This window comes from Oppia nitens, unplaced genomic scaffold, assembly GCF_028296485.1.
Source record: "Oppia nitens isolate AA-2021 unplaced genomic scaffold, nextdenovo-longstitch-racon4-pilon3 scaffold3_pilon_pilon_pilon, whole genome shotgun sequence".
NCBI classification, from domain to species: Eukaryota; Metazoa; Arthropoda; class Arachnida; order Sarcoptiformes; family Oppiidae; genus Oppia; species Oppia nitens.
The window spans coordinates 3,734,265-3,757,492 of NW_026533221.1; the positions used below are offsets into that span (position 1 = coordinate 3,734,265).

General features: G+C 30.9%; 7 protein-coding genes across 9 annotated transcripts; 5 read left to right on the plus strand and 2 right to left on the minus strand.

The window, feature by feature from the left end:
• Positions 1-124: 124 nt before the first annotated feature.
• LOC128958856 (GTP-binding protein Rheb-like) lies at positions 125-1,743 on the minus strand. Of its 2 annotated transcripts, XM_054304807.1 has the most exons (7): positions 1,462-1,743; positions 1,173-1,373; positions 1,040-1,111; positions 837-969; positions 687-761; positions 500-613; positions 125-428 (listed from the first exon to the last, which is right to left on the minus strand). In XM_054304807.1, the coding sequence occupies exons 2-7, from the start codon at positions 1,219-1,221 to the stop codon at positions 305-307; spliced, it is 567 nt and encodes a 188-aa protein (XP_054160782.1). In that variant the 5' UTR covers positions 1,222-1,373; positions 1,462-1,743; the 3' UTR covers positions 125-304. The 2 variants fall into 2 exon arrangements, with proteins under 2 accessions (XP_054160782.1, XP_054160781.1); XM_054304806.1 differs by having other exon boundaries at positions 1,173-1,743.
• Positions 1,744-3,372: 1,629 nt separating this feature from the next.
• LOC128958652 (UDP-N-acetylglucosamine--peptide N-acetylglucosaminyltransferase 110 kDa subunit-like) lies at positions 3,373-9,569 on the plus strand. The gene is made up of 11 exons (XM_054304554.1): positions 3,373-3,529; positions 3,608-3,758; positions 3,871-3,924; positions 4,067-4,217; positions 4,450-4,693; positions 4,755-4,823; positions 6,485-6,601; positions 6,690-6,858; positions 6,921-8,716; positions 8,782-9,158; positions 9,237-9,569. The coding sequence occupies exons 2-11, from the start codon at positions 3,719-3,721 to the stop codon at positions 9,385-9,387; spliced, it is 3,168 nt and encodes a 1,055-aa protein (XP_054160529.1). The 5' UTR covers positions 3,373-3,529; positions 3,608-3,718; the 3' UTR covers positions 9,388-9,569.
• A 374-nt stretch (positions 9,570-9,943) lies between these two features.
• On the plus strand, positions 9,944-11,286 carry LOC128958614 (seipin-like). The gene has a single exon (XM_054304500.1). The coding sequence runs from the start codon at positions 10,118-10,120 to the stop codon at positions 11,228-11,230; it is 1,113 nt and encodes a 370-aa protein (XP_054160475.1). The 5' UTR covers positions 9,944-10,117; the 3' UTR covers positions 11,231-11,286.
• An 828-nt stretch (positions 11,287-12,114) lies between these two features.
• On the plus strand, positions 12,115-14,396 carry LOC128958612 (28S ribosomal protein S30, mitochondrial-like). The gene is made up of 4 exons (XM_054304497.1): positions 12,115-13,033; positions 13,121-13,282; positions 13,358-13,885; positions 13,977-14,396. Exons 1-4 carry the CDS (start codon positions 12,218-12,220, stop codon positions 14,238-14,240), a joined length of 1,770 nt encoding a protein of 589 aa, XP_054160472.1. The 5' UTR covers positions 12,115-12,217; the 3' UTR covers positions 14,241-14,396.
• Positions 14,397-14,423: 27 nt separating this feature from the next.
• On the minus strand, positions 14,424-15,174 carry LOC128957833 (ADP-ribosylation factor-like protein 15). The gene is made up of 2 exons (XM_054303647.1): positions 15,059-15,174; positions 14,424-14,975 (listed from the first exon to the last, which is right to left on the minus strand). The coding sequence occupies exons 1-2, from the start codon at positions 15,119-15,121 to the stop codon at positions 14,424-14,426; spliced, it is 615 nt and encodes a 204-aa protein (XP_054159622.1). The 5' UTR covers positions 15,122-15,174.
• A 1,711-nt stretch (positions 15,175-16,885) lies between these two features.
• On the plus strand, positions 16,886-19,952 carry LOC128958613 (sorting nexin-27-like). Its single transcript, XM_054304498.1, has 10 exons — positions 16,886-17,791; positions 17,870-17,941; positions 18,003-18,040; positions 18,110-18,174; positions 18,250-18,642; positions 18,708-19,049; positions 19,139-19,228; positions 19,312-19,461; positions 19,543-19,671; positions 19,746-19,952. Exons 1-10 carry the CDS (start codon positions 17,619-17,621, stop codon positions 19,836-19,838), a joined length of 1,545 nt encoding a protein of 514 aa, XP_054160473.1. The 5' UTR covers positions 16,886-17,618; the 3' UTR covers positions 19,839-19,952.
• A 1,855-nt stretch (positions 19,953-21,807) lies between these two features.
• On the plus strand, positions 21,808-23,228 carry LOC128958615 (NFU1 iron-sulfur cluster scaffold homolog, mitochondrial-like). 2 transcript variants are annotated; one of them, XM_054304502.1, is made up of 7 exons: positions 21,808-21,824; positions 21,896-22,171; positions 22,251-22,574; positions 22,650-22,759; positions 22,826-22,960; positions 23,029-23,084; positions 23,149-23,228. In XM_054304502.1, exons 2-7 carry the CDS (start codon positions 21,934-21,936, stop codon positions 23,153-23,155), a joined length of 870 nt encoding a protein of 289 aa, XP_054160477.1. In that variant the 5' UTR covers positions 21,808-21,824; positions 21,896-21,933; the 3' UTR covers positions 23,156-23,228. The 2 variants fall into 2 exon arrangements, with proteins under 2 accessions (XP_054160477.1, XP_054160476.1); XM_054304501.1 differs by lacking the exon at positions 21,808-21,824 and having other exon boundaries at positions 21,860-22,171.

Below are 23,228 nucleotides of genomic sequence, written 5' to 3' on the forward strand. Positions count from 1 at the left end.
GACGAAGAGTTTGAAAGAGAGGAACAACAACAACAACAAACCAATAGTCATAACAACTAATAAATTAGTAATTTAATTGATTTATTATTTAAAAAAATATGTAACCATTTGTTAATAAAGTTATGTTAAAATTTATTAATAAATCATTTTATTTATTATAAAGAGTTTATAATAAGTTTTAGAAAAAAAGTTTTGTTTCCAAATATAATTTACAGTTTTTATGGGATTTACTTCCGCGATAATTGTCTAAAATAATATATAATCTTTTATACAATAATCACAATTATTATTATTATTTAACATTTTATTGTATTAAACACTTATTTCCAGATTTATCATTTGAGCCGTCGGTTGTGTCGTGGCCTCCCTTTTCTATCGAAATGATTAGTTTATTGAATAAGTCAATTACGGCTCCGTTATCTTTGGCGCTAAAATAGTTTTAAAAAACAATTACAAATTGAAAAATACTGTCATCCATACAGACTGTGACAATACATACCTGACTTCTACAAAGTCGGCTTTCATTTTGTTGGCCAACTCTTTGCCCATTTCAACGGACACCACTCTCTCGTGTTGCAGATCTAACTTATTTCCCACCAATATTATGGGTACACTAATCAACACATCGTTATACAATTAGGTCAATGTCACCATAAAATGTACAGTTGTTTAAAGACAATACTTACTGGACTTTTCCGGTCATATCTAACAGTTTCTCATATATGACTCTCACCACATCAAATGACTTCATGTTATTAATGCTAATTACAATCAATGACATCGATTATGATATGTCTAACAATTATTTAAATAATTGAATTATTTCCAACACAAACCTATAGACAAGACAATAGCCATGAATGTCGATGGCGTATGCCTGAGGAAAGATGGAGTACTCGTCCTGACCGGCGGTGTCCACCAAACGAAGGCCATAATCCTGACCTCTTAATTTGACATTTTTCACAAAAGCTATTACATATGGAAAAAATATATTCAAATAAGTTATCAATATGTCTTGTGAGTGGTAAGTAGGTCTCACTGTTTTCAATGGTTGGATCATAAGACTCGACAAACTGTCCGTCAACGAACTGAATGGTCAATGAAGACTTGCCTAAAACCAAATCAATCCATTATATATGGGATCAAACATACGGATAGTCTAAAACACTTACCGACGGACCGATAGCCCATCAAAGCAATCTTCCTCTGCTTTGTCGGCATTTTTCACTTCATTCACAGATCAGGTATTTTTAGTTATTAATTGTAAACAATAATAGTTTTGTTTGTTATATAATCATTAAACGACAATATATTGTTTAAATCACTTGATTTCAAACACTGTCGACACAAACATATGAATGTATTTATAATATCTGTAATCAAATTGTAATCAATAATTATATTATCATTTAAGTTGAAAAATGTTTTCAATTAATGGTTAATATAGAGAGCAATGTTTACATTCAATTCAAATGTCGGGTAAAAAGCGATATATAAACCACTAATAGATGTGTTTACGGCATTCAACACACTATTCAAACATTTAAATAGTTTTACCGATAAGTCATACAAATTGGACACTAATTGTCACTAAAGTGATGATCACTAACAACAATGCAGTCAAACAAATGCCTATAAAAAACACACTAACCGTTCACTTAATCGACTAATTAAATAGTAATGCAATCAATGTGTGTTCAAACACAACAACCACACGTTTGGTTAACATTTAGAGCTCTAGTATCTAATGGGTGGGTATTATCATCTATGACTACAATGAGGGCATTAAAGGGATGTCAAGCGCCAGAAGCCAATCAAATGCATACATGTATGCTATGAATGCTACTTCTCATTGGTTCAACACTAATGGTTTACTACAGTATTTAAGTACTTACTTGTGTGCGACACATACATACATACATACACACATATACATAAACACACACACATACATACATACATACACACATATACATACATACACACATATACATAAACACACACACATACATACATACACATACATGGAATATATACACACATACATACATACATACATACATATACATACACCACACGCAAGCATCTCATGTCATAAACTTTAAATACCCGACTCTTTGTTGTCTTAAACAATGAAACAATTTTTGTTTCAAATTTGATTTAACTATCGATTAAAAGTTTAATAAAGTTAATAATAATAATAAAAACTAACCTAGATAATATACTTGTCGATTTTGACATACAAAACAAATAATATATAAAATAACAACATTAGTGGTCACATGTACTAACACTTGATTTAATATTTATTGTTAACTAATCACATATGAAGCTTACAATGTATACTAAAAGTTAATAAAATAACTTTTTTTTCAAAATAACAAGTCGTGTGACTTATATTTGTCATAACAAATAAAAGTTAATAATTGTTTGTAATTTCATAACATATAATTCAAAACAATTTTATATTCATATATTATATCAATAATATTCTTTAACTATAAATTCCTTATAAATATCACTAAACATTAGGTTTTGTTTAATATAAAAATGTGAATATTTAGGAAAACATTTTTGTTTTATTATTATTTATTTTTAATTTCACAAATTGTAAAGATTTTCTAAAATTAAAAGTTATAGTAACTTATGTTATATCATATATACTGTAAATTATTTGTATGTAAAAAATCAAAATCAAAAGTTTAGATTATTTATGGACTCGAAAGTAGAGTTTTTAAAGAGTAAAATATATAATACTATTAATATTAAGACTAACATAAGCTTAGTTTGATTTAGTTATATATATAAATATTGCTAAAATAATTCATTTATTAATATAATTAGCTCAGGGATACCCTTATTTTACATTAATATTATAAGCGCAGTTGTCTCAGACATAAGGTATGAAATGGGATATAAATCAGACTAGACTTTAATTAAAATAAATAAAAACTAATATTCAAACAAAAAAAATTAAAAAACGTCTGTTAAATATTGTACTGTAGATGGCCTTCAAGTTTGTGACAAAATGTTAATAAAGTTTTATTAAGAAACTAATAATCAATATATTATTATTATTTATATAAAATATGTATTTTGTTGTATAGATATATACACAAAAAAATATTATATAAATATTTATTTTAAAAAATGTTTATTAAGTTTTAAAAAAATGTATGTTGATCATTTTAAAATTGTTACATACTTTGATGAAATCTAACGGGAAAATCAAATCGGGATAATATCGGGAAATGTATTTTACAATAATAAAGTGTTATGCGTTTCTATATACCGAAGCCCATAGTAATTGAGGTCTCTATTGACTACTAGTATTGACATCAGTATTGTCGTCACAGGAGTGGCACTACCTCTACATCATTGAAAGCACTGTCTATTGATTACAATAGCAGTGAACACACATATAGACTGATATAACACATATTAATATAGTATTAAGTGTTTTGTTGTCCGCACTATTAAAACACATATATTTTGTCGACATTTTAAAAAAACACAATTTGTTTGATCCGTATGTTTTGACATCTAATCTGACATTTGATTGATTGAATTTATTACTATTATAATTGATTGATTGTCACCCAAACAGATCCACTGTTGTCTTAACGAATATAACACTTTTGACATTATTATTGTCGCGTTGTTCGCCATTTGTCTTCAAAAGCTTAACACTTTTGAAGCAATTGTTTTGTGTGAATGAATGTCAGTCATGACTATGGCATCGACTCTTATGGCTGAAGGTATGTCTATTTAAACAACTGATCTGTCATTTAAAGAGTGGTCATAAAAATAAATATATTGATTGAAAACAATATAATGTAATGAATGCAATGAATTATCTTTAATAATCAGTGAACGGCAGTAAAAGGACGCGAACCATACAAGAAGTGACGACTGCCTTTCAAAGTAAGTATTATTATTATTATGACCACTAATATTGGGTTAATGTGTTTTGCGAGAAGTGGCCACCGTTTCGGATGAAGTTTTTTGGCCACAGTTTTTTAGTCGATATTTTTATTGTGCTAATTGTCTATTATATTATGTATAGGTTTGGCTGAATTGGCGCATCGCGAGTATCAGGCGGGCGATTACGAAGCGGCCGAAAGACATTGTATGCAATTGTGGAGACAGGACTCCACCAACACTGGAGTTCTACTACTTCTCAGTTCAATTCACTTCCAGTGCCGACGGCTTAAAGAGTAATTGATTTTTTTTAATATAATAATTTACATTTTTTTAAGTTGCAATTGACTTGAATTAAATGGTGTAAAGAATTGCTAAACCGGTTCCTCAATAATATTAAAAGTTAATTGTTTGTTAAGATAAGCGAAACGAGTCAATTGTGAATTGTTTGTTGAATTTTTTATGGTATTATACAATTCATTTCTAACATTTTTCAATTTATTTGTTGTGTTATGACTGGTATGTTAGGTCAGCCCACTTCAGTTCACTGGCCATCAAACAGAACTCACTGTTAGCCGAAGCCTATTCTAATTTGGGAAACGTTTACAAAGAGAAGAGTCAATTGGGAGAAGCGCTTGAAAACTACAGACACGCTATCAGATTGAAGCCCGACTTTATCGACGGATATATTAATTTAGCGGCCGCTCTGGTGGCCGCCGGAGACATGGAACAGGCAGTACAGGCGTATGTCTCGGCATTGCAATACAATCCCGTAAGTCAATTGTGTTTAATTTAATTGCTATTTTTTGAATCATTTTTTGTTGTTTTTTAAGGACTTATATTGTGTAAGAAGTGATTTGGGAAACCTATTGAAAGCTCTGACCCGTCTCGACGAGGCTAAGGTAACTTCAATCGATAAGTTATTAATAAAGCGCGCGATTATTGTGATGATTGACTTGCGATTAATTATACTAACAAATAGATTATTATTTTTGCATTAATTTAAAGGGAAAAAGGATTAATTTATTACCAATTTTTGCGATTATTTTATATAAAAATACCCAGAGATTTGCTAACAATTGATTTGTTGCGCAGCGTTTTATCATGTTTCATTATATATATATATATTTTAATAAATATTTCATATATATATATATTTTATTGATATTAAATTTGCAATTTAATAACATTTGATAATATCATGATTATGATTATGATTTTATTTTTAATTTGCGAGAAAATACACTTCAGCGCAATGCAGGCGATTGAATATTCAATTATTATCATTGACTTATGTTGTACTGTAATTCAATATTTTTAAGTGAAATATTTGATTTCATTAAAATTTGCTTTATATTGAAAGATCAATCAAATCAATTGATAGATGAGATATGCGCTATAAATGGAAATTTTTGCAGATATATTGCAGCGTTTTTAGTCAAAAATTATATGTATAATGCAGTGCATAAATTGCTAAAATATTACTTTTATATAAGTAATTAAATATTAATACATATAATAATTTTTAATAAAAAAAATAATGTATCTCTGGGATGTTAAAGCATTAAAATTGATTTGCATGATTGCATTGTTTCACAGTATTGTTTTTTAATTGAAGTATTAGTAAAAATACTACAAATAAGAAATTGATTTTATGAGATAATAATAATAACACGATTTTTGTGATTATTGTTTTCAGACAGTTGTCTAAACAAAATGAGTAAATAGCAAAAAACAGTTGTGAACTAAAAACAAAAAATTATTAATTAATGATTTCTTTTTTTCTTTCCATTGAATGATAGCATTGCTGTGAATGTCATTTACAGTACATGTCATGACCTCTTAAATGGTTTGAATTAAAGGTACAGTAATATAGGGTATCACTTGAGGTCACGTAAAGGCTCACAGATTGCAGTTAAGCTACGACTCTTGAGACACACCATTATTTGGCGGAATGACTGGAAATGATGGCACCGATAGTTAAATGTGGTAATACTTGACCAAACATTTGACAAGTTTATTCCGTGTCCGGTCCATTAGGTCAACCCTTTAGTTAAATTAATTTTGTTGAAAAATGTAAAATTAGATAATTAGGTCCCAATCCCCATATGACGGGCACAATCACTTCAGAGATGTGTTTAAATTAAGTAATTTTTATTGAAAGCACAGCCAGTGTTGGTCTGCTTGCGTTGTCCGCCAGCGCCTGCATATTGTTAGCCGCGATGCCAGCGATCGTCATATCCTTCCTACCACTTGGTTATGGCCGGCGATGCGCGCAGTCCTTGCCAGCGATGCCTAGCGTTGCCATTGCTATTATCAGCGGTGCGATAGCCATTGCTTTGCTAAATTATCGCACGAGCGCGCGCGCGTGCGTTTGCTCGCGTTTAGCGCACGCGATACTGCAATAACTCAATTGAAAAGCAAATTCAACTAATAATTAGTGATTTACTAATTGAGTTGTTGTGATATATTTTAGACCACTCACTGACCCACTGGCTGTGTTTAAGTGCCAAATGAAGACAGACTTTAATAACATTTATTTTTTCTCTAATCCTATCTAAAGGCTTGTTATTTGAAAGCGATAGAGACCTGTCCGACATTTGCGGTGGCCTGGAGTAACCTGGGATGCGTTTTCAATGCACAGGGAGAAATATGGCTCGCCATTCATCACTTTGAAAAGGTTTGTATAAATCTGTATTTATATATAGTATTTAATAATAATATTTGTTATGTGATTATAATTGAACTATTTTTTTCTAACTCTAAAGGCTGTCGCTTTGGATCCAAACTTTTTGGATGCATATATTAATTTGGGAAATGTGTTGAAAGAGGCGCGCATTTTTGATAGGGCAGTGGCCGCCTATTTACGGGCACTCAGCTTAAGTCCCAACAATGCTGTAGTTCACGGAAATTTGGCATGTGTCTATTATGAACAAGGTAGATTTTTGAATTAAATTTTGATTTTTTATTTTGTTAATAAAACCGATATTTTTAAATAGGTTTAATTGATTTGGCAATCGATACCTACAAGAGAGCAATCGAACTTCAGGCTAACTTTCCCGATGCATATTGCAATTTGGCAAATGCTCTCAAAGAGAAAAGTCAGGTCAAAGAGGCTGAAGACTGTTATAATACTGCTCTCCGTTTGTGTCCAACACACGCGGATTCACTCAATAATTTAGCTAATATTAAACGCGAACAGGGATTCATTGAAGAGGCCACTCGTTTATATCTAAAAGCATTGGAAGTGTTTCCCGAGTTTGCGGCCGCGCACTCTAATCTGGCATCTGTTTTGCAACAACAGGGAAAATTGCAAGAAGCGTTGGCACATTATAAAGAGGCCATCAGAATATCGTCTACTTTTGCCGACGCCTACTCTAATATGGGAAATACACTGAAAGAAATGGGTGACATTCAGGGAGCCCTACAATGTTACACACGAGCCATACAAATAAATCCGGGTTTTGCCGACGCCCACTCTAACTTGGCATCAATTCATAAGGACTCCGGCAATATTCCCGAAGCAATTGCCTCATATCGAACGGCTCTCAAATTGAAACCCGACTTTCCCGACGCGTATTGCAATTTGTCTCATTGTTTGCAAATAATCTGCGATTGGACTGATTATGACATCCGAATGAAAAAGTTAGTGGCCATCGTTCAGGAACAGCTCGATAAAAACCGTTTGCCATCAGTACATCCGCATCATTCGATGCTGTATCCACTGACACATGAACAACGCAAAGCAATTGCCGCCAGACATGCGTTGTTATGCATTGAGAAGATTCAAGTACTTCACAGACCTCCCAATATTTTCAAAAAGTCATTGAGTGGTCGTTTGAGAATTGGTTACTTAAGTTCTGACTTTGGAAATCATCCGACATCTCATTTGATGCAAAGCGTTCCGGGAATGCATAATAGAGAGAAAGTGGAGATATTTTGTTACGCACTGTCAGCCGATGACGGAACCACTTTCAGAGCTAAAGTTAGCTCAGAATCCGAACATTTTGTCGATTTATCTGGTATTCAATGTAATGGCAAAGCAGCCGATCGTATATATGCTGACGGAATACATATATTAGTCAATATGAATGGATATACTAAAGGAGCCCGAAATGAGATATTTGCTTTAAGACCCGCACCCATTCAGGTCATGTGGTTGGGCTATCCGGGAACTAGTGGTGCTCCGTTTATGGACTATATAATAACCGATAGGGTCACTTCACCAATTGAATTGGCCAATCAGTATTCGGAAAAATTGGCTTATATGCCGGACACATTCTTCATCGGCGATCACAAACAAATGTTTCCGCATCTTATCGAACGTGTCATTCTGTTGGACAGTAAGAATCAAGAATCATTGGATACGCCACCTGATAATGTGTCGATTGTCAACGCGACTGATTTGTCGCCAATTATTGAAAAAGCAGAAGTAAAGAAGATTCGCGAAGTGGCAGTAGTGACAACAGTTGCCACATCTTTTGCCACTTCACTACCAATTATATCCACCGAAAAAGTTGAAGTGGTCAAAACTGTAGTGGAGTTGCCAACCACTCTGCCCGTGCAGGCAATGATCACCAATGGTCACGTCCAGACATCAGTCAATGGTATTGTTGTACAAAATGGTTTGGCAACAACTCAAATGAACAACAAAGCGGCCACTGGCGAGGAGGCACCCAAAGCAATTGTGGTGACAACACGTCAACAATATGGTCTACCAGAAGATGCCATAGTATTTTGCAATTTCAATCAACTCTACAAAATAGATCCACAAACTCTGAGGACGTGGTGTAACGTAAGTTTTCTTCAAATTTACGGTTTGAATATATTATTTAACAATTGATATGTTTGTTGTGACAGATCTTAAAGCGAGTGCCCAACAGTGTGTTATGGCTTCTCAGGTTTCCTTCAGTTGGTGAGGAAAACATTACAGTATCGGCTGTTAACAATGGTTTGCCAATTGGTCGCATTGTATTTTCAAATGTGGCCGCAAAAGAGGAACACGTTCGAAGAGGTCAACTCGTAGATGTCTGTCTGGACACTCCTCTTTGTAATGGACATACAACTGGAATGGATGTCTTGTGGGCCGGAACACCAATGGTCACTCTGATGACTGACACATTAGCTTCGCGTGTGGCCTCTTCTCAGTTGACTTGTGTAGGCGTTCCTGAATTGATAGCCAAATCATATGATGAATACGAGAGCATTGCTGTTCGATTGGGAACAGATAGACAATTGTAAGTTATTTTTTATATTTTGTACCAATTGACAGATTATTAAATTTTTATTAATAATTTATTAATTTGTTATTACAGTTTGAAAGCGATTCGGGCAAAAGTTTGGCGCAACCGAACCGAATCTCCACTATTTAATGTTAAAATCTATACATCAAACTTAGAGAAACTCTATTTAAAAATGTGGACTAAGTTTTGTGAAAGCGATAAATTTGATCACATTCTCAATTAAGTGGATAATTGAATGAATGTTACGCCGTGGCCGTCATTATTGGCTTTATATATCAAATCTTTTTAATTATATAGAAATCAAAGTTATATTTTAGATGTTTTCATTTATGTATTTTACTTTTAAAATAAAACGCTTTTCAATAAATATAATTATTACACGAGAGATAAGTCAATTTTATGTCATTTTGTTGACGAGATTTGTACAAAAAAAAGTAATGAAATTTAATAAAAATCACATTATTATTATTATTCAAAAGTTTTGTGTCAATAGATTTAAAATTAAAACAAAAAAGTATCATAAATTTGAAGATAAAAATCGATGATAAACTTATTTAATAAGAGTGTGTATATTTGAGTTCAATTATTGATCTTTAAATTGTTGTTTAATATTAATAGTACTAAAGTAAACAATGATTTACCTGTAATAACATTTTTATAATACAGTAAATATATTTAATTTATTATTTTCGTCAAATTTGATGAACAAGTTTTAACAATTTAGCCCAAAAAAGTCAATGCAATGGTTGTTATGGCAATCAATCAATGTTTACGAAAAAATGTTTATTTTGATTGAATTTTGCGAAAGTTTTCCTCAAAAAAATTAAAACATTGTTTCCAATGAATGAAATGAATTGTTTGTCATATGACTGATGCAAACAAACATTACATGACATTAGTTGTCACATCACTTGTGGATCATTTTGGATGAAGTTGTCCAGCAATTTGAAGACATGGACAACAATCCGATACAATCAGTTCTTCACTATATATTGTCATCAATTCAATACTTTTTTCAAAGCGGACTCTTTATGTTATTTTGTCGCATATTTGTTGTGTTTGTTCAGCTATGGATCAGCTCTTTGGCCATCATATGGACGTCGATATTCATCTATTTAATGCTATATTATCATTATATTCCTCAAGTATGGACAGCCAAAGATGTGCACATTCAATATCACTCGACGTGCGACCGATCGGTTATCGATAGCCTTTGTATGATACCGACGGCTAGAGTGGCCTTAAAACAGGGCAGAAATGATGATGACTTTCAAAGAGGACAGACGTATAGATTTGCTATTGAAATGAATTTACCGGAAAGTGATGTCAACTGGAATCAGGGGATGTTTATGGTTAGACTCAAACTACTTGACCAAAAGCAACGAACAGTTGTCAATGTGGCCAAACCTACGGGTCTTAAGTATAAGTCGACTCCATTGCGAGTAATCGTAACACTACTGTATTGGCCACTATTTGTTATCGGATTAGCCGAAGAAAAGCAACACATTGTTGTCAATTTGTTGGACAACTTTACGGAAGGAAGTTATCCAAAGGTGGGTCCCGTCACTGAAGCGGTCATTGAGTTTGAGGCCAGAGATATACAAATATATCCGCCGACTATTCTCAAAGTGGGCGCAGCCTTAACGGGTTTCCGATACTTTATGTATCACCACTGGATTATTAGTGCCATTGTTGGCATCATTTTCATTGCTTCAACACTTTACTTCTTAACATTTATGACTTATATTAACCATTTATTTAAGTCTAATAATAATAATAATAATTATAATGTAAATAACATCCCTTCCATTACCAATGATGATACTGATGAAACAAATAAAGATTATAAAGATAATGACACCATTAATGATCAAATTAGTGATGAACTAAATGTTAAAGCAAATGAAGATAATAATGATGAGTATAGAGAAGCCGAGGCCAAGGCTGACCAACACGAAGAATCAGGACTTACGGGTGATATCAATGACGACTTGGAGTTAAGCATTGAAAGTGATGTCAGTAGTAATAGTGAAACACAACAAATACCCGACTCCTCCTTCAGTTAGAATCGGTTACCAGTTTTCCACAAAAAATAAATGTAATTTCTTGATCTCAACAAATCCTGACACCAAATATAGTCATTAATTTTTTTAAATAAAATTTTTGTTAATTTTAATAAAGATTTATTTTTCAATATTTTGTAAATGATATGTATTTAGCTTAAAATGTGATTAATTGTATTATAATATATAAAACTTGATTATAATGATAAAATTGTATACAGTATTCTACGGTACGGTATATTTACTGTATAATGTTATATTGCATTTTAGATAATTTTATTTTATCATATTTTAAGCGTTAATTCATGTAAAAAACGCTTTACATGTAATTGTAAAGTTATATAATTGTAATGTATCTCTGAATACATTTAAAATTTATTATATTACCGATACTCTTATATAAAATACTAAATAAAGTTTTTATTTTGATAATAATCAATAATTTTTTTAATTATTCTGATTTGCATATTTAGTAAATTATATATAGTGTAAAACAAGTGATTTTATAATTAAAACAATAAAATTTCAAAAAAACGTGTCCACTGGTCAAGTTTGGTGACCATTATAACAGTAAAATAATATAAATTATTGAATATTGTTATTATAATTATTATTAATTTTTTTATTGTCATTTAATACAGAATTCAATATTTTATTTAATTGAAATTCAATATATTTTTTTAATAATATAGTATATAATTTTTAAGTAAAAAAATACTTCAAACTTATTTAAAATAATTAAAATAATGTTAACTAAAATTTTCAATTAAAAAGTTGTTTTTGAAATACAGTCTATTAAGTAAAATAAAATATTTGAAACAATTTTGTTGATTAGTTTTATTAAGACATGAGATGTCACTAACAAAATGATAGTTAAACTCATGGCTTGTGTTTGTCTTTTTGAGAAATATTGTAAATATTTGTATAAAAACTTTTGAATTAAAATTCAATGAAATTGTTATCACTTTTTAAACACATTTATTGAATGAAATGATCACAAAATTAGTGCAAACAGAGTGTCGATTGTTGTCCGCAAATGCTGTCAACAAATGTTATAATCAAATGAGACACTTGTCTGACACGACAACCTCCCGATCGACCAACGAGTCGATCACCTCATCGTTTACGTCGACCCAAACGGAAGGAGTCCAGGAAAGGGCGGCCAAACGGCCCGTCAGTTATCTTCCCGACCATTTACCGCAAAATCAGAAATGGATATTACAGAAGCCGTGGTGGAGGTATCGATGGATTATTAATATCAATACAGAGGATAAAAAGCATACCGACTGGTCTGAGACACCCGAATATCCAACACTGAATGACCCGACGAGAGAGGGCTTCAAAAAAGACTTTCGGCTCGAATGGTATGAGTCCATCAAAAGGTTGCCGACGGCACAGCAAAAGGAGTTTGAAATTTGCAAACATTACAGACATTTGTCGTACTTCGTGGAGCCGGTTGTGTGTCAATATAACTCTCTGCCACTACAACAGTATATTACAAGAACTTATCTCATTTCTGGTCATTTGCCCTTTGATTACAATCAGATGAATGTCGACCATATTGTCGACGATCAGCTCAAGCGTCAGATTCTCGACTCAATTGCTTTGCATTTATTTCAAACTAAACAAAGATCGCCATCGATTGAGTTTAAGACATCATTTGTTCCAAATATATGTTACTATGATTTGGATCAGCTCAGTGAAGATCGCGTCAAGATTGGTGCTCAAGAGGATACTATACACGATTGCATTGCAATTGTACGCAAAGCACTTCAGTCAAAGTACATTCATTTGTCAAATCTTCAGGTATTGAATAATGATTTTTATATCTTATTTAAGTATTGTTTAAATTGGCTATAATTTCTATAATATTTCTCTGGTATTCAATATCAGACTGATTTAGACGCTTATGTATGTAGCAGTTGGTGGATGAATAGCTTTCCCATACCTTTTCGTAAGAAAAAGTGGTTTAAAGATATGGATAATATGGACCAACAGTTTACTTACAAAGGACTACATCCGTTACAATTGAGAAGTGAGAGACCATTACCTCCAGTATGTCGACAACTAATTTGCGATTAATAACAATTACAGTAATAATAGCTAATTGAGTGCTCTGTTATTTTTCAGGTAATTTCACCCGAAGATGATATTTGTACTAAAAGTGAAATTCCTGAATATAAACACCAATTGATTCCAATGGGTTATAAAATGAAAAGACATACGTTTACTAATTTACCCGGTTTTTGGTGCAATCACTCCAATGGATTTGATTTTCCAAATCTTATTTGTCATTCACGTCACGACTTGAAAATACGCGAAATTAAAAACCAAAAAACGTTTGGCGACGACCAACAAGTGTTGGACGGAATGGCTATTATGTCTTCATTCGGATGGCTCAATAGTTTGGCCTCTAATCTTGGTTTTACCACTTATCACGAATTGACTTATCCTCTGGTGACACATGTAATCATAACAGATGGCCAGTTCTGGTCATTCTATGTGTATCAGCTCAATACACACAGCTTTCATAGTGATGTCGACACCAATGCCTTACGTAACATCTGTTGGAGTTCTGGTGAACTCAAGCTTTTCGATAGCTATGAAAACGGACAGCTCGTTGGTGTCAACGATCAGGTCATCAAACTATTAGTTAAAGTAAGGGTTTTATTCATTTATATTTATATATATATTAAACTGAATTAAATAAAAAATAATAATAATCTTATATAAAAATTTTTGTAAATAGTTTTTAGTTCGTGAGCCACAACTTGAGAATTATTGTGAGCTTCGGCCGTATCTGAGTGCTGATAACCGAGACGATTGGGATATTCAAGAATTAGGTTATTCATTGAGACGAAAGTATTCAAATCATGTGAGCAGTTTTGTTAAGAAACGACAACAAATTCATTTATGGGAAAAGATATTCAAATATCATAAGGAAGCGCTTCCCATACCTCATATCAGATCGAGACCTAAGATGGACTTTAAATATCCACCATATTATCCATAGATATGAATGAAATACGTTGAATAATAAAATGTAATTTTATATTAAAACAACTTTAGTTAATCCATATTGTATTGTAGATTAAATTTTATTATTATTATTATAAGTTAATCAACAACTACTGAGTATATAATTTAATAAATAATGATAATAACAATTGAAAAATGACACTAAAAATAACATTAGTTATTGTCCGCTGACAGCAATCATATCAATAAGTGTTTCAAATGCTTTGCGAATCAATTGTCTGTCAAATGAAGAACAGATCATTACTTGCCATTTGAATCCTTGCATTACGTTCTGTAGGAGTGATTCCAATTCTTGTTGTGACTTAGATCCTGATATATCACTGTGTGTGCCCAACACAAGACACGGCCGACCTCTTAAGCGTGCATTTGATAAGACACTCTTGAGTGTCTCTTTTGCCAGTTGCAGTTCTTCATCACTTCCAGCAGAGTCGATGACAAACATAATAGCATTCTTGTCTGCAAAATAATAATTCCAGAAATTCTGTACTCTTCCTGAACCACCCAACTCTTTAATGCTGACAACTATCCCTTTAATAGGCAGTGTCTTAATATTAAACCCATTGGTCGGTTGGATGTTATCGGTGTTCTCACCGACTAATTGTGCTAATATTGTGCTTTTCCCTGAACCAGTCAGACCGAGACACAGAATGTTGTACTGGTCTTTGACTGCAAGCATCAATGGTTTGTGACATAACACGAATTGCCAGCACTGGTAGTATAGGATAAGAGAACATATATTACTAAATAGTTAGACAAATGATATGTTAAAATGTCATCAAATGTTTAAAATACTCGTCTGATTCCTGTCCGACACATTGAAAAACTACAGTCAAATGTTTCTCTTAATCCGGGCATTCCTTATGCATGTCGTCCGACAATTTGATACCAATTCAATCAGCAATCCATGAAATGGTTTGCATTTATAAATTATATTAATCCAAAATTTATAATCATTTAAACAAATGTCATATATTTCAACTTAAATTATTATATTTAATATAAATAAACATTGATTCACTAATTTATATCATATTAAATATTCTTATATATATATTCTGTATATCAATAGATTATGAAATCATAATATTCTGTTATTATTGATGAGAGTTCTAATGGAAACTATAATATTAAAGGTAATGTCAATTATGAACACCTTTACATACATTATATAATATAAAGATGTTTTTAAATCACACAAAATGTTTGCTATATATTGAAGCAAACATTCATTGAGTGAGAAAAACATCGATAAATGTCTCAAAAATGATTGATGTCTTGAGTCTGCGTCCTTTCAAATGGTTTAACAGATCTTTACAGACTTTTTTGAAACTTCTTGACTTTCATCACTTTTTTTAGTAATTTAAATGTCCTTTAAATACCTTTAAATGTTATCCATGTGTTTGGCAAATAAAAAATAAAATTTCAAGTATTTTATGTGTAAAATATTATTCTTAATGATTTTTATTTTAATAGAAATTTTCTATTTTTAAATTAAATTAAATGCTTTTCTCAAACAATTTTTACTTTAATACTGCATTTTTTGTAGCTATTAAAAAAATAATTTACATTTTTATGGTATCGTCTACTTAATTATTTATATATTTTACATACAAAATTCAAACATCCATTAAAAAAATTAGTTATAAATAATATGTAAATTAAATAATGATCTCATCGATCATTTGAATTTTTAATTTATTTATTTAAACTTTTTTAGCTTTAATTTACAATCATTTAAATATAGTTTAATTTATACCAAAATGAAAATAATATAAAATATTATTCAATTTCATATTCAACTTAATTGTGGACTCATTTTCTTATGGTTATAGCTCTGGTTATAGATCTGATCGGCAACGGATCAGTTGGTTGTCCACTACATGACTGTTCCGTTTTCATCAAACGTTTAGTTCAGTGACGACCGATAAAGTTGTTATAAGTCTTACATTTGTCGACTCACGAGTTGGTCAACCATTGGCATCGCACGGGTTTTGACCGACTTTTGTGGTCCAACTCAATGTCGTAAAATTTTTTGGCAATTTTCAAGTCAATACATGAATGAAGATCATTATGTGTTGTCATTGTTTTCGCAACAAAAAAATTAAGACCAGAAATGACTACTTATTTGTTGATATTTGCACCACAAATGAGGTCAATATATCGGTTCAAAACAAGTGTATTATATGTATATATAAATTATATATACCGTTTGTGTGGCACCGGTAGCTTTTGGAGGCCGACAACTGGTTTTAAGGTGTAGTCAAATATAGGATATTTTTTGGGGACTTTTACTAAAAACTAATATAACTTTAATATTAATATTATAATTGAAAATCATTTGGAAATAAATAAATCCATAAAAGTGTTAAATAATTAACTTTTTATTTATTACTTAATTAATTAAATGTTTCGTCAATTTGTTGTATAATAATAATAATAATTGACTTTAATTTGTTGTCAAAACATTTGTTGACAAATTAAAAGCCATTCAATGTATTTAATGGGCGTTTTGTTTGGTTTTTTGTGAGAAAGCCTTAGAAATACATATCATTTGATCGATTCATTGATTCATTGATTCATTAGATTTGTTTGTTTGACTCGTTTATCGTTAGTCTGTAGTCAACATCACTGCTATTATAATAGTCTAAACATTAGATACACTGACTATATATACGACACCTGACGTAGAAAACCATTGATAATAGTATTTCATATATTAATTAACAAAACTATTGACACCATTGGCGCCACTATTGACACACAAATCATATGAATCAATGAGAGAGAGAGTGAAAGACAACACATTGACTGTCAATGTTTTGATAGACAGACAGTCAGTCAACAAATCAATCAATGATTTTGTCACTGAATGGACACTAAAACTGATAACCAATTGATTTGTTTGTTTGTTTGTTTTGGGATCAGTTTATTAGTTGTTGTGATGACTGTGACAGCAATTATGTGACCAAAAAAACATTTGAGTCCATTGTTTTGGTCAACAAATTGTCGTTATCTTCACTAATCAATTGATGATATCATTTGCTGTCCAAAACATACCAACAATTTGTTTCTCAAATTTATATTGATTTTAGTGTTTTTTATATTGAATTTTATTTTTTAAATTATTATTATATTAAATGTTTTGAAAATAAAGTAATAATTTGTTGTCTGATTTTATTTGCGATGTTTATCATCAATCATACCATTGATTATCACAAATAAAATCAATTAATTTTTATCAAATATACTCTATATTTGTGACCAATAATTAAGACAATCAGTGGACAGCAAACAACTCATCATTTAAATTGATTTTAATGCCAATCAAGTTGTGAATGTATTGACCAAACAAATGGCCGAAAGTGATTCCGATGACCGCAACGATCGGCCACTGCCGCCATACGGACCACGAGTCGTATGCATTCACAAGTCAGACACGGGTTTCGGTTTTAATGTGAGAGGACAGGTGTCCGAAGGCGGACCACTTCGTAGTATTAATGGTGAACTGTATGCACCTCTTCAACAGTAAGTGATGACTCAGTTTTTAATGACAATCGATGGTATCAAATATCATATTTATTGATTGTCTATTCGTGTCCACAGCGTATCGGCAGTTCTTGAGTCGGGCGCCGCACAGTTGGCCGGCATTCGTAAAGGCGACCGAATACTGGAAGTGTTAGTAGTTTTGCAATAAATCATATTTAAGACATTAATTTAATTATTGTTTAATTGACAGCAATGGTATCAATGTTGAGGGCGCTACACATAAACAGGGTATTTGACCACTGATTGAATACTAAAAATTATAGGAATTAATTGTTGAACTTTTTGTTTTGTCAACAGTTGTGGATCTAATAAAGAGCGGCGGAGACAAACTAACTCTTACAGTCATATCAGTGACGCCAAGAGTGAGTCATTTGTTTTTGTGTATATAATTGTTTGATATAATAGTTTGTTTAATGATATGTTTAATCATTTGAAAGGAGGCCGAGAAGTTGGAGCCTAATGAAGACACTGCGAGCTATTCATACTTAGATTATAGCGAAAAGCGATCGCTTCCCATATCAATACCAGATTATAATTATATTGAAAGAAATGGTGACAAATACGTTGTGTTCAACATATATATGGCGGGCCGTCATCTGTGTTCACGAAGATATCGGGAGTTTGTTAATCTCAATACTAATCTTAAAAAAGAGTTTCCAGACTTTCAGTTTCCGAAACTGCCGGGAAAGTGGCCATTCTCTCTGTCCGACCAACAATTGGATACAAGACGTAGAGGTTTAGAGCAATATCTTGAAAAAGTTTGTGCCGTTCGTGTTATCGCTGAATGCGATATAATGCAAGAGTTTTTGACTGACTTTGATGATCAACACGTATGTTCAGTGTTTGATTGAGATATATATATATTTATGATAATATTTTTGCAATCACTTAAAAGGGTACGAACTCAGCACCAGTTGATCTGAAGATTTTATTGCCCGATAAGAATACAATATCTGTAACCATACGGAAAAATAGTACAACAGTTGATGTTTATGAAGTGGCCTTCGATAAGACCGGTCTAAACAAATCATTGTTCAATTATTTTGCTTTATTTGAAATCGTTGAGTACGGCTTTGAACGGAAATTGTCTCGCAATGAATACCCGCACTCACTCTATATTCAAAACTACTCGACCGCTGCTTCAACCTGTCTTATCATTAAGAAATGGTTATTCACGTTAACCAAAGAGATTGAGTTAAGTAGAGACGATTTGGCCGAAACATTCTTCTTTTGGCAGGTATTTAATCACTTTATATCATATATTGTACAAAAATTTACTAATTTTACTGAAATATATTTTTATATATTAATAATATTTGTGTTAAGGCTGTGGATGATGTAAATAAGGGTCAGATAAGACCTGGAAATAAACTCTATGAACTCAAAGCTCTTCAGGATTCATCCAAAAAATCAGAGGTCTTTAAAAATATTTATTTAAAACAAATTTAAATATTAATTTTAACTATTGTATGAAATTGTGATCGACATTACCTCTATAGTACCTAAAGTTGGTCCGAACTCTGGATGGTTATGGAGAACTATCATTCCCCCATTGCTCATGTGATGCTCGTAAAGAAGGACATGTGATCGCTACTATAGGCACTCCCTGTTTTAAACTGCAGGCGTGTAAAGATGATGGTATACTTGAGGTAAGAGTTTTATCTTTATAAACATAAATCCGATATATTATATATTTTTCGTTTTCTAACCATTGATTCATATATTTTTAGTCGCAAGTAATTGACTTTAGTTGGGACAGTATAAAGGAGTGGGAGATCGATGAGGAGGGCCTTGCATTTGCTTTCCAATATAACAGACCCGACAAAAAGCCCCGATTCGTCAGAATCCATACGCCATATGTAAGTACAGTCAGTATATATCTGATAATTATTAGTGTAATGTTTTGTCTGAATTAATTATTTCATAATAACAGCACGTTTTCCTTTTCGACTGTTTTGAACGGATCCGAGAGGAAAGACTTGCTTTCGAGCACAAGAAGATTGAATATAAAGACGAAAGATTCTAATGATAATTAAAAAACAGTTGAACTGTTAGTACAATCGTTACAATTGTATCAAATGATTGATACAAAAAACAAAGACATGTTTACATTCAGGACATAAATTATATGTTTTGTGGTTTTTATTTCCATAATATTCTTTAAAACAAAAGTGAAAATATTGTATAATTATTAAAGAGATTTATATTTTATCAAAAAAATCAAAACATATATATATAGTCTTTAAATGTTTGTTAGGAATAATAATAATGTATTTTAGTTTTAATTCTTAATATGTAAAAAAAAGTTTATTTATGAATTAGTGAATTTTGCAATTTATTTAATAATAATAAAACAAAACAATCGATGATTAGGGAGAAAGAACTGAACAATATTTTTAATGAACTTAGCTATGCATCCAATGTTTGATTTTTTAGATACTATTAAATTTTATTAATTTTTTAAATATATAATTCAATACTGAAGTTCTCATTCTCTTATCTTTTATTAGATATAATTAATTTATTTTATGTTTTTATTTTCTATGAAAAAATGATTTTTTGTTGTTGAAAGACAATTGATTGTAAAACAATCGATCATTTTATTTAAAAAATTAACTCTTTTTTATATATTTTTTCATCGATTGTGCCATAAATCTAATTTTCAAGTATTTTATTTATATATATATATAAATATAATTTAATTTTCTTAACTAACGGTTTTATGATTTAAGTTTATACTGATTTTAAATGTTAATTTAATTGTAATAAAATATAATACCGTAATTGTTTTTTTTGTTATAATTATTAACAAATAATGAGATCTCTTGTATTACTGCATTAGTGATGATTAGTTTACATGAAAAGCAATTCATTGGTTTTTTTAATTAATGTTTTATTAATTACGAATCGGTGATGAAATTTGCTTTCATTTGTCTCTACAGTATATTTAATTTTAATAAAGTTTTTATCACCAATAATTGACATTTATTTAAATTATAATTTTATTTATTTAGTTACACATCTAATTTAATAACATTACCAGTAATTATAAAGGAGTTAAATATTTTATTTTAACAAAGTATACAATTATTAAGATAAAAGTCTACAATTGATTTGTATCATCACTTGGTTTCATATCTTTGGATAGCATTCGTGACTAATGCTAAATAAAGTCCAGTTCTTTGACTTTATTCCTCTAAATGTTTATCGTTGACTGTCATCATCAACAGTCAGATCGATGTTTTGGTTGATATTTATTTATTGTCACAATTGCACATAAAATTAAGTAAATTAAATAATAATTAATAATAATTGTAATAAACTAATGTAAATCTTTTCAAATAAAATCGATGACAAAATACAATATTAAACCCGTTTTTATGGGAATAACTTTATTAAAAATTATATTACAATATAGAGTAGTAGTTTAAAAATTATTAAAACATGTTTTGAAATTTTAGCAATAGTAAAACTGTTTTAAAATAAAATAACCTTGTTAACTATTTTAACTATTTAAAAAAATAAACGTGCCAAGGTAGATCATCATATCTTTAATTTGAATAAATTAAATCTACTTTAGTTTAAATTCAACACTTGATTCACTTATACTTTCTTTGGTAACTTATTTTTAGAGTTTGAGATATTAATTTTAAAAATGCCATTTAATTACGATATTTATTAAATATATTAATGTATTTATGATATTAATTAATCTTAATAGTAATGAGTGATAATAATTATTTAAAAAATCAACTTAAAATAAGTTAATAAAATAAGTATGAATGAATCATTTAATGCAATTGAAATGCTTATTTTATTCAAATTATACATATACTGTACCTTGGTACGTTTGTTTTATGTTAGCTAAATAAAGTTATCAAATTAATAATAAGTTTTTAAATTAACATAAAATAATTTATTATTTTTTTGTTGTCAAACACATGATTGAAAACAATATATTATTTTCTATACATTGTTTGGTTACTCTATGAGAGAGTTCAGCAAATAAACTGTAAATACTATTATAAATAAAATGTTTACAAAAAAGTTATGTCTATTACTAATACAGTATTACATAAATAGTCAACACATGAGAGCAATAATATCCGTCAATAATAGATATGTTTGCTAAATGTCAACAAAGCCGTCGGCTTTTCACTGGTGGCCATCCGTGTCAGCGATGGGTGACTTCAGTGGTGCGCTATTTGTATAACAATAGTTTCGATAAAACCATGACTGCGGCCGACAACCGATGGCCGGCGACTCGTGAATCTCTTGTCAAACGACAACTTCATTCGTTAGTGAATCCGAAGAAGATATTGTTTAAAGATCGACAGCTGAAGATAGTGACACAAATGAGTAAACAATTTAGTTATTCATAATAAGAAGTGTCCAAATATTTTGTTATCCAATTATGATATATTATTTTCATCTTCAGACAGATCTATGTTTATTCAGACGGAAGATACGCCAAACCCTAATAGTCTTAAGTTTGTTCCGGGTGTTAGAGTAATGACTGAAGGAACCATCGATTTTCCAAATGTCAAGTCAGCTATGAATAGGTCCCGATTGGCTGAAGCGTTGTTTCGTATTGAAGGAGTGAACGCCGTATTCTTTGGTCCCGATTTTATTACAGTCACCAAAATCGACGACGACGTCGAGTGGAAACTATTGAAACCCGAAATATTTGCTACGATTATGGACTACTTCGCTACCGGACTGCCCATAGTCAGTGAAACCAGTGATGACACTGAAAAAACAGGTATTTTATGGCCACATATTTGATGAGTTAGAAGATTACATTCATTAGTATATTATTGTAATTATTTAACTTTAGATAAAGTGGGCGACGATACTGAAGATGAAACGGTAGCAATGATTCGGGAACTGATTGAAACTCGGATCAGACCCACAGTTCAAGAAGACGGAGGAGATGTCAAGTTTATGGTATGTTTTTTAAATAAAAAATAATTGTATTTTTATTAACAAATTATTATCGATATTACTGAATAGGGATTTCAAAACGGAACCGTTAAACTTAAACTTCAAGGCGCCTGTACTTCGTGTCCATCATCTATAGTTACACTGAAGAGTGGTATTCAAAATATGTTACAATTTTATATACCCGAAGTTGTTAACGTTGAACAGGTATTTGAATATTTTAGTCAATTAAATGATTAGTTTTAATAATTTATTTGATTTGATTATCCTTTAAGGTGAGCGACGAATTAGATTCATTGGCCGCCAAAGAGTTTGAAAAATTCGAGAAAAAGTTAGAAAACAGAGATAAATCAGATGACAATAAAAAATCTTAAAACTTTAAAATTTTTATTCAGATCCTAATTATCCACTTATACACAATTGGTTACACAATTGTAAGTATACTTAGTATACAACAAAAATAAAATAAAATTTA